Source organism: Primulina tabacum, chromosome 4, assembly GCF_025594145.1.
Source record: "Primulina tabacum isolate GXHZ01 chromosome 4, ASM2559414v2, whole genome shotgun sequence".
In the NCBI taxonomy this organism is placed as follows: Eukaryota; Viridiplantae; Streptophyta; class Magnoliopsida; order Lamiales; family Gesneriaceae; genus Primulina; species Primulina tabacum.
In genome coordinates, this window is record NC_134553.1 from 24,853,826 (window position 1) to 24,869,742 (window position 15,917).

Genomic DNA, 15,917 nt, shown 5'->3' on the forward strand with positions numbered 1-15,917 from the left:
TGAAATTATTAATTTAATGAAAAATAATTATCTTGTCTTGGTCGTCCTCGGTCTCTTTTCCACTGCTTATTATCGAATATTTGGGAAAAATCCTTCAATTTCATGAAATCGTGTTATATTATCATTTAATAATGTAATCATACTTTTAATCATATAATAAATATCATGCTAACATTTAAAATAAATAAATTAAAACAATTAAATAATTAAAATAATTTGCATGGACGTGTTTATATAAGTTGGTTTTTCGTAAGAAGAATAAGAGATGTTCTGGACTGATGACCAATTTCGAAAGTCCTGTTTGATTAATGTTTTTAATTCAATTGTAATCGATTAAACACTTTATCTATTTTGACTTCTGCTTTGCAAAAACCTTGTTTATTTATTACAAATACTAGTTTGCCAGTATATTATACCAAAAAACACTTTTTTTTTAGTGTTTGATTGTTAATTTCCCGATGTCATAAACTTCAGTATCGGGATATCACAACATAAAGCCTCCAAACTTCGGAAACCAAAATAATAGCAAGGATGCAATGAAAAGAGGCATAAACCCTAAAAATAGAAACCAAAGATTCTAAATATATATTCAACGGAATGATTTGCACTTCGATAAACCGTGTCGAAACTTGATTTTTTTTAAAAAAAAAATCACACTTTGGCCTCGATTTAGCCTGGCATACCCACGTAATTATTTTCTAATGTCAATGGCTACCACGCTGACATTGTCTGCGCTCGTTCTTGCCAAAGCCAGTTTCGTTAGAAGCATTGATGCATCAGCACATGCATTGTTCGATGCAGTCTGATCGTGCCCATGCTTGTTCTTCAAGCACATCCAGACAACCCCACATGCAGTATCGTTCGACACCACGTCCCACAGCCCATCGCTCGCCAAGATCAGGCACTCATCGTCCTCCATTCGCTTCATCACGGTCACTTCTGGCTCCCATGTTACGTATGGCTTTAAATAATTGTCGCCTGTTGCGTGCAATATATATAGCCAATTAATATCATTAATATTATGCATGTACACAATTTTAAATATACCTACGTAGGAAATTAATTATACGTTCAATTAATAAAAAACAGAAAATTAAGCGCGTTTTACGTTCAACAATTTCATGGGAGTTTAAGAATCTATACAAATAATCTAAACTTCAATTCGAAAAAAATAATTCCTATCAAGCGTTCAAATATTAAAATCGAATCTCTCTCGAAAGAAATCCTTCACTCAATAAAAAAACATTAAAACTATTTTAATTTTTTTTATATAGAAGTATATCATACAAAACATTATTAATAGTATTTGGAATGGAATTTCTGTGAAACCAAACCCACTGAAACAGATTAAATGTGATATATATTTAGGAGGTTAGGTAGATTTTACATATACAAATTATATTATCACGCGCTTCAATAAATTTAATTTCATACTCATGAACAAGTTTTGTTGAATAAAAATTTGATCTTTACCAATCCATATATCATCTCGATTACAGAAAAATAATTTGAAAAAATGACTTACCAATAGCTCTAGACATGGCAAGAACTCCAAGAACACGCGCACCCCCCCAAAATATTACGCGCCCACCTACGGCTTGGATCCGGTTCAGCTCATCAGGCCGGTCCGGCTGCATTTTTAATATGCATTCTCAGTAAAATATTTCTTTACGTACAAAATTATAATCTTTCACTACCATCCAAATTAACTTTTATCCATACATCATTCTTTTAATCTTGCAATGGAATCTATGAAATCGTGTGCGAATTCTTGAACATAACACGCAAGTCGTTAAGAGTAGAACATCATTAATTACAAATAATTTTCCCCCTCGCTCATAAAAGCCGGCCATAGCGTTAGCGGAAACAGATTACATCCTCATGACGAAAAATGATTTTATATAGGCATAGCTATAGTGATTCTAAAAATGAAGTTTGTGTTTTAATGGGTTTTTAAGTTTTTATAAAATTTAATGCCGAGGAAGTGTAGATGAGGAGAAGCAAGAGCTTGCTTTGTGATCGTTGGAGAGAGGAATGGCTTTGCCATTGCGGCAGAGCACCGCCCTTGAATCACCGCAGTTCGCCACAATGATCTCGTCCGGCGCGACTACGGCTATCACCGCCGTGGATCCAACGGCGTCGCACGCCGGACACTTCAGCTCACAGCGGCAGTTCGGAGTTACGTCATCAACCACGTTTTCGTTCCATGCAATCACTTCTTTGTCCATGCGGCCGAAGCTTCGATCCATCACCTTTTTCCACCATTTCCGGTCACAGTAGCTTTCTGCTGCTGCTAGTTCTTCCTCTGCAAAATCCAACTCTTCCTTCACTAGCTCATGAAGCCTCTCTCTGCACCTCGTCGCCACCTAAAAAACCCAGAAAAGTACGAAAATGGTGATGTGAAAGATTTACTATGATTTATGTTGACATTTATGTGGACCAACATTAATCAACAATAAAAATATATTACATGAGAGCATCCATGGCCGTCGTAAACTCCAAAGTAGTGCAGTACTTGTGGTCTGCTTTGATGTAGATTGGAAAACGAGGGGTGGATCGCCACTGCATCTTCCATGTCCCTTCGCCTTCCGCATACGGAGGCCATTCCGAATTTCGGCCGCATCTGAGTGACTCCGTCGGAGAATAGAAACGATTCCGGCACAATTTCCGGCATCAAGCCACATTTAGCAACACCTTCGTTCAACCGATGACGTTTCGAATCATCATCGGTCTCAATCGGCACCAAAATGGACGACCGCGCTCGAACCTTCTGGAGCTGCATTCTCCGCCGCCGCGCCGCTCGGCTGCTCGTATCGCAAGAACCTTCGTTCTCACCCACCAAACCGCAACATATTAGGCCATTTGCAACACGAACCTCTTACCTTTAATCAAAAGAAAATGTTCAATTTCAAAAACAAGAAGATACAGAGAATTTAAACGCCGCCTGCCCATTCAGTTTCTCTCGCGAAAACCGAAACCTAACGAAGCAAGCCAACGCACCTCTAATGCTTCCCCTCCCGAAGAGTAACCGAATCTGGACCGTCCATCCCCATTCACAGCCAGATGAAGCTCAACACGTGTAGGATGAACAATGCAAGGAAACCACAAATCCAATGAAAGCACGACACCGAAATGCTTTCTCTACTAATGGGTCCCGCAGATAATTAGGTTCACAGGGACACGCGTAGAGTGTACGAGATTTTTTTAATCAGCATTGAGGGGTCGAAGGTGGAGATGGCAACAGGTGGGGCAGGTGTCGCCTCTTTGATGCGACGGAGGAAGAGGAATCACTGCTTTGACGATGTTCAGTAGTTTTTTTTTTTTTTTTTTTTGAGGAGGATGTTCAGTAGTTGAGTTTCGGCTTTCTAATTTTGTTCATTCATTTCTACGTTTTTATTCATTTCTACGTTTTTATTTTGGATAAACTTTCGGTAACTCTATGCATCCCCTCTCAACTTTATTCTTACTCACCATCCCATCAATTTTTTGTTTTAACTTCCCAATATTTTAAATTTTTCAAAAATACATTTACTCCTTTTATGTCTGGTATGTGGCATTGTTATACCTATCGAGCCTGTTCTTGAAGCATATAGCCCCAAGACATACAGCTACGCAAGGTTTTCAGCCTATATACCTTGCTCAAATGATCGATTTTATTTTATTTTATAAAATGCTCATCATGCTTCCGAAATAAAAATTAAATCTTTACCTCTTTGACTGGTGTGTCACGGGTTATATCCACCGTGTTTTACAGACGGCTCCTTACAGCCTAACCACGCCGTCGCAACAGATGGTTACTGATGCAGATTCCTTCAGCAGCACTTGGCACAACCCTAATTCGTTTCCTACCTTAAAGTGTACAATAAAAGATAAAATTTTGAAAATAATACATGAGAGAGGCTGGAAAGGTTTTCTTTATTCAAACACAAATATTTATTATTACATTGTAACCTCATATAGAGGAGGAGAAAATTGTTTAGCTACTTATAGTAGCCGAACTCACAAAACACAAACTTGAAAGAAAATATTACAAGTTATTTTTGAATGAAAATGAGGAAATGTTCGATGATCCCAACTTCATTCTTCCTGCCTTATTTATAGAAGGCTTCTTCGGATTTGAAACTCGGATTTCAAATCTTGGTAAACATTTACAGCTTGCATCCGGACCACTTTCTGTAGTGGTTGAGTGGTGCCTCCACTTTTGTTGTATTTTTCCTATATCATAAATATGGAAATAACATGTTCTTCTGATTTGATCTCCTGGCACAAATAGTATATATGCGTTGGATCATATCAGCTGATATCTCGTTCCCTGCTTCTTTTAGTACTTGATATAGCTCTTTGAAAACCTTCAGCGATTTTCTTGTAGCTTTGATTCTTCATTTGAAAACTTTGAAAATTGTTTTATATATATTCATTGTTTCCAGCTTTGTTTATTTTTCCGGTTCTCACTAACTCTTTATTTATAGATGTAATTAGGTCCAGATTCTCTTTCCTTTTAGTGGGTTAGTCACCTGCCCACTAACTCTTGTCTTTTTATTGGATTTTTCTTTTTTAAAGATATGGAATCCAATGTTCTTTGTCCTTTACCACCGATTATTGGTGGTCCTTGTTTTCCACTCACATGATGGTCCTTCCCCACTTGTATTAGCGTCGGTAAAGTGTTTCCGATCAGATCTCGGCTTGAATCCTTTACCAAACTCCGGTTTTTTCTGGTTTTGGCATTCTGGGCCGATATTTTCTGATCATCTTCCTATATGTGCCATATTACAGAATTTTCGGCGAGTCTCTTTACTTGCCGGTAGCTTGCTGTTCCAGAGAAGATTTCTTTTCTTTTCGAACAGATCTTCTGCGAATCTCGTTGTTTTTTCTGTCATTGTATTCAACAGGAAAGATCCATTTAAAGAATTTTGATAAAAATTAAGTGGATACTTGACTTTGTCCATCTCTGTTAGACAGACCCAAACTCCCCATGCTCTCCTGATAGATATGTCATCTTCATTGAATGAAGAGACTAGGGGTGTTTCGTTTGTAGGAGGGTCCTTGATGAATTTCTGAACATTCATGTCTGGCCTCCTTAGCTTGATAAAATGAAAGGCTTCGTGTGAGCCTTTTCCTGCTGGTTCTGGTGCTGTACTGAAAAAATACAGTTCCAGAATATCTTCCCTGGACAAATGATCATTGTTCGTCCAAGTTTCCTGTACCCCTTCCTGTATCCACTTTGGTAATGCTGAAATCTCCGGGAAGCTGGGTGAAGTAGTATAAACTGAGGCAAGAGCTTCAAATTCATACCAAGCCTTGACCTTCTTTGGATATGAATTTTGTTTCATCCATACCCTAGGATATTTTCCTACAATATCAACTCGAACCATGGCTGGGTTGATGCCAATTCTTGTATTCAATTTCTCCCAAGTCTGTTGATAAATCTGGAATGGAGAAATTGCAGTTTCATTAGTACCAACCTTAGCTTTGCCCCTGTCAGTATTAGGTCTAAGGTTGATCTCTCCCTCTTCAATCCCCGAGGTGAAGGGTTGACTTGAAGACTCGAGATTGAAATTTAGAGTTTCAATTTTTGTTTTGGCCGACTCATCAGAGGATGATCCCGGCTTAACACTTGTACTAGGGGTATTTGAATCCCCTGCTCTACATATAAAGTCCTGTACTCGAAAACTCGCCATTCGTGAAACCAATGGCTTCTCGATGCCATGGAGGATAGGCCTTTGCGTTACAGACCATAACTGAGTTTATGCTGGTAAACATCATCTAATTCGGTCAGAGACAATTCTCTTATCCATTTTTTGAAGCCTTTCCGCAATTTCTACGTTCAGTGCTAACTTGTTAAACTCGGTTTGAAGCATTTCAAGGTGTTCCCTCAAATGCCTCTGCATCTTGATGATAGAATCAATTTCAATGCTGTCTATCTCTCGTTAAAAAATCTGCAAGAATATTTTCGTGAGATTCAATAATAATTATATCAAAAATATAATTTTGACATAAAGCTTGTCATCTTAAAAGCCTAGCTTTTTCTAGTTTGGATTCAATCTTGTTTCTCAGAAAATCTTTTACCTGTGTATTCTCAACTTTCAAAATAAATTTCTTTGCAAGTAAAAATAATTGCCATTTTTCAAAAGCTCTTTTTACTGCATAAAATTCCTTCTCGTTGATATGATATTTTATGGCTTCTGCATCTGAGAATAAACCACTACAATACCTACATGGTTGTTCTCTATCTAGTGTGAACTTTGTTAAAACTACAGCCCACGAATGATCACTGACATCGGTATACAATACCAGATCATCTTCATATTGAGGAATAGCCATTTTTGGAAGATTCTTACAAATCTCCTTTAAATTGACAAGTCCTTCTGTGTGTTATTTTGTCTATATAAATCTTGCATCATTTTTCAATAATGGACTAAACATTTTCCTGTGTTTTGCTAGATTTTTAATAAACATTCCATCAAAATTAACAACTCCTAGAAAACTCTGAAGTTGTTTCTTTTCTTTTAGCTCGTTTGGAAAATTTTGCACTTTCTCAACTATATGATCCTGCAAAATTATTCCAGACTCATCAATTTCTATTCCTAGAAATTCAATCTTTCTTGTGGCAATGATTGCTTTATTTTCTAATAAAATCGGTCCATCTTTTTTGCAAACATTAGAGAAAACTTCTAAATGTTTGACATGTTCTTTGTTGCGACTTTGATTGTTGCACTCCCAAGAGCAGGTTGTCCACAAGTAGTATAATTCGGTGAGTCCGAATATCGTATCTACAGGGAAGCTAAGGTAATTACAAGTCGACTACAATGTCTTTTGGTTTTGTTTTTTTTTTTTTGTTTCTTTTTAATTTTAATTGTTTGAATCTTTAATCGGTAAATTTTAATTGTTCAAATTTTAATTTAAGTAGTTGAGATTAAAGGATCCACTATTGGTATTTTAAAAAATTTAACATTAACGAACATTATTGAAATCCACTTAATAAAATGGTTCCAATATATTAAATAATCATATTTATATTATATTATATATTATTATCTTATAAGTATATAATATATACCAAAACTTATAAATGTGGTCAAGTATTTATTGTGCTATATAAATTTGTAAACATTGAATCAAGGTTCCCACTTTAAATGGTTGGTAAAACCAAACTAACATTTAAATGGTACCAAGAAATTAATATTATGATATATTTATATATAGTAAATCAAGGTTCCCACTTTAAATGGTTGGTAAAACCAAACAAACATTTAAATGGTTTCAAGAATTTAATATTATAATATATTCATATATAATAAATCAAGGCATCCACTTTAAATGGTTGGTAACACCAAACTAACATTTAAATGGTTCCAAGAATTTAGTGTAACATATAGCAACAATAAATCAAAATTCCCACTTATAAGTAGGGTATAAAAATGCTTAAAGAAATAAATATAACATAAATAATAAATAATGATTAAATAATATAAAACATAGATTCTTTCCTTTTAGTAACCTTATTATCATGCCAAGAGTTTCACCTTTTCATCTCAACTTTAGGAAGTTAGCTATTCATTATTCGAAGTGTAAAAACTTTGAATATGAAATTAACATGCTAATTATATTTAAATAAAGAAATAAAGGAAAAATATAGAGAGAAATATTATGAACTCAAAGTTTTGTTCATAGAATGAGGGATATCTCAATACATTACAATGCACCTCTATTTATAGCCAAATTTGGGGAGACAACCACAAATAAAATATTATTTTTTTACACAAAAGTCTTCCTTGGTGTTCCAAGATATTATATTATATTACACATCACTTTTGAAAATCTTCTTCTTGGAATTTGCTTCTTCACATAAAAAGAAACATGTGGATAATTGAGTTTCTAGTTGTGGTATTTTTTTCAAATCATTTGACCAAGTAATTTGACAGATATGGTCAAAATACTAGAGCATGGTAAAACTGTCATTCCTTTGGTAACTTTATTTGTTGCTTAATTTGATCCCAATTGTGAGAGGATTTTATCTCATGCTTGACACCAATATTGTAGATATTAACATCAACTTTCTACAGGTCCAAGAATCATCTTAATCCCATTTGCAACGCCAAGTTTATTCTTGTTTTATCGAACCTGTAAAAAATAGTAAAAACTTGTAATTACACAACAACTTATATTTTATACAATTTATTATAAAACATATAATATTTAAACATTTAATAAAACAAAAACTATATATTTATATTATAAAACATTTAATTAATGTACAATTTTTATGTTTATCACACCTCCCAACCAGCTTATTGCTAGTCCCTAGCAATTTAAGCGTTAATAGCAATACAAAACATATTGATTAATTTAAATAGAAATGTAATCAAAACTATCTAAGTGTTTAAATTAAATTTGAAAACTGTCAAAGTTATATCAAGATCATCATAATTATAATTTATGAAATAATTTGAGATGATCAATTCAAAGCTTATTTCAGGTAGTTAAATGTACACGGCCTTCAGAAATTCCTAGTAAGAGTCTCAACTCCATATCCTCACAGGTTAATAAATGTTTCAATTTATGGCAACGATTTCTCTCATGGAGTTGGAATACAGATAAATGCTCAGAAAAATGGTTTACAGAATGCAGACAGACAAACGAGCCAAACTAATCAAAAGATAGAAAATCCATTGATTCAAAATCTAGTTGTTCTTATTATATATTTTTTTCGGATATTTTTTTATTTTTTTATTTTTTTTTTGCATAACATAATGGAATCAGACTAAGTTTATGCTTCTTGACCACATATTTATTTAATTTGTACAATAAATTTCTCTCTCTTTTTTGTTTTTTGTTTTTTTTTTATGAGAGATATATGGGTCGTAGCATATAACTTAAAAATTACATAGATATTCAATATCTTTCTTTTTGTATTTTTCTCCCTTTTTTTTTCAGGAAATATCATTTTTTTTCTTCAAAATAAGAACTCAAGATCTAAACAATAGATAGTCTCTCTCATGGTCAATAAAGGCTCGAAAGCTGTTTTCTCAGTCCTCTCCACTCACTCACAAAATATGTGTGAGTTTAAAATTATAGGCACTCTTATAAGGTATATCTTAGGCCATATACTTTAATACCTGATATTATCACAATGGTTAATCACTCAAAAAGATTTCATAAATCATATTTTTATATTGATTAGAATATTAAAATTGACTTTTTTTTCAAATAAAAATTTAAACATTCTTAAATACATTAATGCATGTTCTAATTTAAATCTTTCAAACATGTAATGTATGACAATTTTTGCAAAAATTACTAAGATACAAACAATAAACATGATTTTATTTTAAAATAATATATATTATTATTTTTTATTTATTTTTTTAAATTTTTTTTTTATTATTATAAGTTTGTTCTCCCCCCAATCAGAATATGACATTGTCCCTAATGTCAAAATAACTATTAATAAAGAGTACGTAATGAAAGAGATATCACCTGGAATTTTATTGAAGATAACAAACTGAAACAAACGCAAACCAATCCACGACTTTTGAATCAATGATCCAACTTCCTTTTCTTACTGCTTGATTGCGACCAATTGATCTTTGTTATCATCGGATCAGGCTTATGAACAAAAGCTTCCAAATCATCAATTAATTGGTCGGCAGTCGAAGCACAGATGAGCATCCGTCGTGAATTTTCTGAAATGAAATTCTGTTCCACAGCCTTATCAAGAAATGTCAACAAACTGTCAAAATAATTATTGATATTCAACAAGCCCACAGGTTTATTATGGATATTAAGTTGTGCCCAAGAAACAGTGTGAAAAATTTCTTCTAATGTACCAAAACAACCTGGTAGTGCAATAAAAGCATCAGAATTTTCAATCATTTGAGTGATTCTTTCATACATAGAAGAAACTTTTAATTCCTCCCCAATCGTAACACCTGTAATATTTCCTTCAGCTAAAGCTGTAGGAATAATACCCAAAACCTGACTACCTCCAAGATGAGCAGATGTTGAAACAGATCTCATTAACCCAATATTACCTCCCCCATATACCAAGTGAATTTTTCTCTCAGCCAATATCTTTCCAAGATTATTCGCTACTTCTACAAACACTTCATTTTTTCCAGGACTCGACCCACAAAATACACAAATATTTTTCAATGTTTGTGCAGAGGATCCAGCAATGTTTTTACTTTCTTTTTTTTTCTGCGAAAATAGAGAGAAAGATGAGAGATTTTATAGGAGTAATATGTTATCATGACAAAACTATGAGTCACAGCTGTAAACAGAATAAATAGTAAAAAAAATAATGACACACATGCATATAAACAGTAGTGTGATTGTGGCTCACAATTTTCCTCTGGTTTTATGTCCAGAAACGACTTCAACTCCTTCTATGAGTCGAGGATATGCTTCCCATCCAATTTTCTTATAAATTGGCAAACAGGGTCTTTTTTAGTCGGATTCCCAAGACTATGACGCTCATCTTGGAATTGTTTCCATAAACGGAGAAGTTCAATATGCACATGTCCACTAGAATGCGTCTCAAGAGTCAATAAGATGTTATCTAAAGACTCCTTACTCAGCCCATTCTTAATGAAACCAATTTTATCTTCTATGTTATTGGAAACACATCCCAAAGATCTGCATCATTTGTCACAAGTCCATCTTGCACACTTATGACAAACCCCTAAACTTTTGGCCCTTCGTTTTTTCGCATAAGTGCTTTTTCCTAATCCAGGCAAATACCGAATGAGCAATGATTGTGGAACTTCTCCTCCTAATCGGACCTTAGCTTCTATTACAAGACGAATATCTTCTGGAATTCCTTTTTGCATTAGCAATCTCAATCTTTCACACCTTCCTGCATAAATTTTTCTTAGAACATTTTCAGAAACAGAGGGAAAATATTTACAAATTTTTGAGAGAATTTCATCCATTTTGAAAAGAAAAGAATTTTTTTTTTTATTTTTGTATCAGCAATTGTGGGAAACTGATTTAACCGACTATGAGAGTCACGGAGTACCGTTATCCGCCATTTAACCGGGAAAATAAAAATATTAAGAAAACCTGAAATAAAAACAAAAAAACTTAAATGCAACAAAAAAAAAATCAAGGATCAGAAAGGCAAATAAACTCTTCTTGAAAGATTTCATTTTCTAAAAATGGTTTAAGCCTTTGTCCATTTACTTTAAAAATATCACCATTTTTAGGATTTTCAATATCCACAGCTCCATAAGTATACACATGCTTTACAACATATGGGCCTGTCCATCTTGATCGTAATTTTCCTGGGAATATGTGAAGTCGAGAATTATAAAGCAAAACTTTTTTACCAATCTCAAAAGATTTTCTAAGAATTGTTTTATCATGAAATGATTTGATTTTTGCTTTATAAATCCTTGAATTCTCATACGCGTCATTTCTGAGTTCATCAAGTTCATTAAGTTGCAATTTACGCAATTTGTTGGCATCATCCATGCTTGAATTTAAAGTTTTGATCGCCCAATAAGCTTTATGTTCCAATTCCACAGGCAAATGACAATGTTTTCCATAAACCAACCTATAGGGAGACATATTCAATGATGTTTTAAAAGCTGTTCGATATGCCCAAAGTGCATCATTAAGTCGCAGAGACCAATCTTTTCTATTTGAGTTAACAGTTTTTTCCAAAATTTGCTTTATCTCCCTATTGGCTAATTCAACTTGTCCATTTGTTTGAGGATGATAAGGAGTAGTTACTTTATGAGTAATACCATATTTTTTCATTAATGAAGCAAATGGTTTATTAACAAAGTGAGTTCCCCCATCACTTATCATGGCTCGAGGAATTCCAAATCTACTAAAAATATTTTCTTTTAAAAATTTGATGACGATTTTATGATCATTTTTTCGACATGGAATTGCCTCTATCCATTTGGAAACATAATCAACTGCAACTAAAATATACAAGTATCCAAACGACGATGGAAAAGGTCCCATAAAATCAATTCCCCAACAGTCAAAGATTTCAATTTCAATGATAGGATTCAAAGGCATCATGTTTCTTTTTGAAATCGCACCCAATTTTTGACAATTTTCACAGATCTTGCTGATTTCGTGGGTGTCTTTAAATAAAGTGGGCCAATAAAATCCACACTGCAAGATTTTTGCAGCCGTTTTCTTTGAAGAAAAATGTCCTCCGCATGCTTCTGAATGACAAAATTTAATGACACTACTTACCTCATTGTCAGATATGCAACGTCGAAAAATTTAATCTGGACAATACTTGAACAGATACGGATCATCCCAATAAAAGTTTTTTACCTCATTCAAAAATTTTCTTTTATCTTGGGAACTCCATTGCGGTGGCATTTTTCCTATCACAAGAAAATTTACTATGTTAGCAAACCAAGGTGTAATAGTAACTGAAAATAGATGTTCATCAGGAAAATTATCGTTAATTGGTGTCATTTCACAAGATGATCCTGTTACTAGTCTCGATAAATGATCGGCTACGACATTCTCGGTTCCTTTTTTATCTTTGATCACAATGTCAAATTCTTGGAGTAGCAAAATCCATCGTATCAGTCGTGGCTTTGCATCCTGTTTGGTCAACAAATATCTAATAGCAGAATGATCAGTAAACACAATAGTCGTTGATCCAATCAAATAAGAACGAAATTTATCTAATGCAAATATTACAGCAAGTAGTTCTTTTTCAGTTGTGGAGTAATTTATTTGAGCATTGTTTAAAGTTCTACTTGCATAATATATCACATAAGGCTTACCGTTTCTTCTTTGACCCAGTACTGCACCGACTGCATAATCACTCGCATCGCACATGATTTCAAATGGTAAAGACCAGTCAGGAGGTTGCATGATAGGAGCTGATGTTAAATGTCGAATAATTTTATCAAAAGCATTTTGACATTCTTGAGTCCACTCAAATGCAGTGTCTTTTGTTAAGAGGTTACAAATGGGTTTAAAGATTAAACTAAAGTCCTTTATAAACCTCCGATAAAATCCAGCATGTCCCAAAAATGGGCGAATTTCTTTAATGGTTTTTGGAGGGGGTAAATTGGCAATGACATCAACTTTTGCTTTATCAACTTCAATTCCATGAGATGACACGACATGTCCCAAAACAATTCCAGAAGTAATCATGTAATGACATTTTTCCCAATTTAAAATAAGACATTTTTCCTCGCATCTTTTTAAAACTTTTTCCAAATTTTCAAGACAATTATCAAATGTATTCCCAAAGACAGTTAAATCATCCATGAAAATTTCCAAACAATTTTCAACCATGTCGCAAAAAATGCTTAGCATACATCTTTCAAATGTTGCTGGGGCATTGCATAAACCAAATGGCATCCTTCTGAATGCAAATGTTCCAAAAGGACATGTGAATGTAGTTTTTTCTTGATCTTCGAGTGCAATGGGAATTTGATAATAACCTGAATATCCATCAAGAAAACAGTAGTATGGATGACCTGCTACTCTTTCTAAAATTTGATCCAAAAATGGTAATGGAAAATGATCTTTTCTAGTGGCGTCATTTAATTTTCTATAATCAATACACATCCGCCAACTAGATGGGACTCGACTTGTTAACAATTCACCTTTTTCATTTTTTATCACTGTGATGCCAGATTTTTTTGGAACTACTTGTGTTGGGCTTACCCACTTATTATCAGAAATAGGGTAGATAATCCCAACATCAAGTAGTTTGAGAACTTCAGTTTTCACAACATCTTTCATGTGTGGATTTAATCTCCTTTGTGGTTGTTGAGATGTTTTAGCATTTTCTTCTAAATGAATTTTGTGTGTGCAAATTAGTGGATTAATGCCCTTGAGATCTTTTAGTGTCCAACCAATTGCATTTTTATGTCTTTTAAGCATATCAACTAATTTACCTTCTTGATCACTTTCTAGTTTGGAAGAAATTACCACCGGATATGTTTCATCTTCTCCAAGAAATGCATACTTCAATTCTTCTGGTAAGGGTTTTAACTCCAATATGGGTGGTTCGTCTTTGTTCTCATATTTTGCATCAAATTCTTTCTCTGATCCTGGTAACGAGTGATACCTGATAAAATCATCAAGATCAATTTCAATATTTTCTTTAACAATTTCAATTGAACAAATATCTAATTGATCACGAATACTCCCTTCTTGAATGTTTTCTTCCACAAGAGTTTCAATAAGATTTTCATCTTCACTTTCATCTCCTTTGTCATGTGGTTTCTTACAAAGATTAAAAACATTGAGCTCCAAGGTCATGTTACCAAATGATAACTTCATTATTCCATTCCTGCAATTTATAAGGGCATTAGAAGTTGCTAAAAATGGACGACCCAGAATTACAGGAATTGCATTACAAGCTTCGATAGGTTGTGTATCTAAAACTATGAAATCGACAGGATATACAAAGTTATCAACTTGGACCAATACGTCTTCTATCATACCTCTTGGCACTTTAACAGATCTAATGGCAAGTAAAAGTGTTACCGAAGTTGATTTTAACTCGCCTAGATTGTGTTCTTGATAAACTGAATATGGAAGTAAATTCACACTAGCTCCAAGATCAAGCAAGGCTTTTTTAATCTTTCGTTCTCCAATAATACATGAAATAGTAGGACAACCAGGGTCTTTGTATTTCAAAGTATTATTATTTTGAATGATTGCACTTACTTGTTCGGCTAAAAATGCTTTCTTTTTCACATTCAATTTTCTTTTCACAGTGCACAAGTCTTTCAAAAATTTGGCATATGATGGTACCTGTTTTATTGCATCTAATAAAGGAATATTAACTTTTACTTGTTTAAAAATATCATATATATCAGAATTCAAATTTGATTTTTTTGTATTTTTCAATGCATGAGGGAATGGTGGTGACACTGTCTGTTGAACCTCCTCTTCGCAAGTTATGGGTTCCACTTCCTTACCCTTTGGAGTTGATTTATCATCATCTTCACAAGGTTCAAGAATGGATTTTTCCACAACCTTACCACTTCGAAGGGTAATAACAGATTTTACCTGATCCATCGATTGAGTTCCAGAAGTTCCAGTTTGTGAATGATGATCCTTGGGATTAGGCAGAGGTTGTGAAGGAAATTTACCTTTTTCATGAACATTAAGTGCAGATGCAAATTTAGCAAGAGTATCTTTCAAATCTGTCATGGTTTGAGCAGTTTGAGTATTGATAGACTCTTGCTTTGCAATGAAAGAATTCAATGTATCTTCCAAATTTCTTTTAGGTGGAGGAACATAAGGTGCATAATTTTGAAAATTTTGTTGATTTTGGAAATGTGGTTGTGAAAATTGTGCAGCATTATCATTCCTCCAACTAAAATTTGGATGATTTCGCCAACCTGGATTGTAATTTTGAGAAAATGGTTCAAAATTTGGCCTTTTGAAATTGTTCAAAACATTGGCTTGTTCATGGAGACATTCTTTAAAAGAGGGCAAAGTGGGACAATCTTTTGTAAAATGATCACTTGTATCACAGATGTGACACACAATTTCTTGAACAGATTTTAATTGACCATTCTTTTTCAATTCAAGTGCCTCAACTTTTCTTGCCAAAGAGGTAAATCTAGCTTGAAGATCATGTTCATCTTTGAGAGTGTACATACCTCCACCAGATGTAGGAGATTGAATCTTGTTTGATGGTTCGATTGTACCTATAGTGTCCCAATTTTGAGCATTTTCAGCTAATGAATCGAGATACTCAATTGCCTCATTTGGATCTTTATCTTCAAATGTTCCATTACACATAAATTCAACCATTTGCCTATCTTTAGGTGTTAAGCCTTCATAAAATTGAGAAACAACTCTCCAAATTTCAAAACCATGATGTGGACAAAGATTAAGCAATTCTTTGTATCTATCCCAACACTGATAAAAAGCTTCTCCTTGTTTTTGAGTGAAAGTAATGATTT

At 33.8% G+C, this 15,917-nt stretch overlaps 1 protein-coding gene and 1 pseudogene across 1 annotated transcript; both read right to left on the minus strand.

Annotated features, from left to right (window-relative positions):
- Positions 1-532: 532 nt before the first annotated feature.
- On the minus strand, positions 533-3,035 carry LOC142543194 (putative protein phosphatase 2C 24). Its single transcript, XM_075650297.1, has 4 exons — positions 2,471-3,035; positions 2,013-2,366; positions 1,526-1,631; positions 533-978 (listed from the first exon to the last, which is right to left on the minus strand). Exons 1-4 carry the CDS (start codon positions 2,780-2,782, stop codon positions 692-694), a joined length of 1,059 nt encoding a protein of 352 aa, XP_075506412.1. The 5' UTR covers positions 2,783-3,035; the 3' UTR covers positions 533-691.
- On the minus strand, positions 2,832-15,658 carry LOC142541924 (uncharacterized; annotated as a pseudogene).
- Between the last annotated feature and the right edge of the window lie 259 nt (positions 15,659-15,917).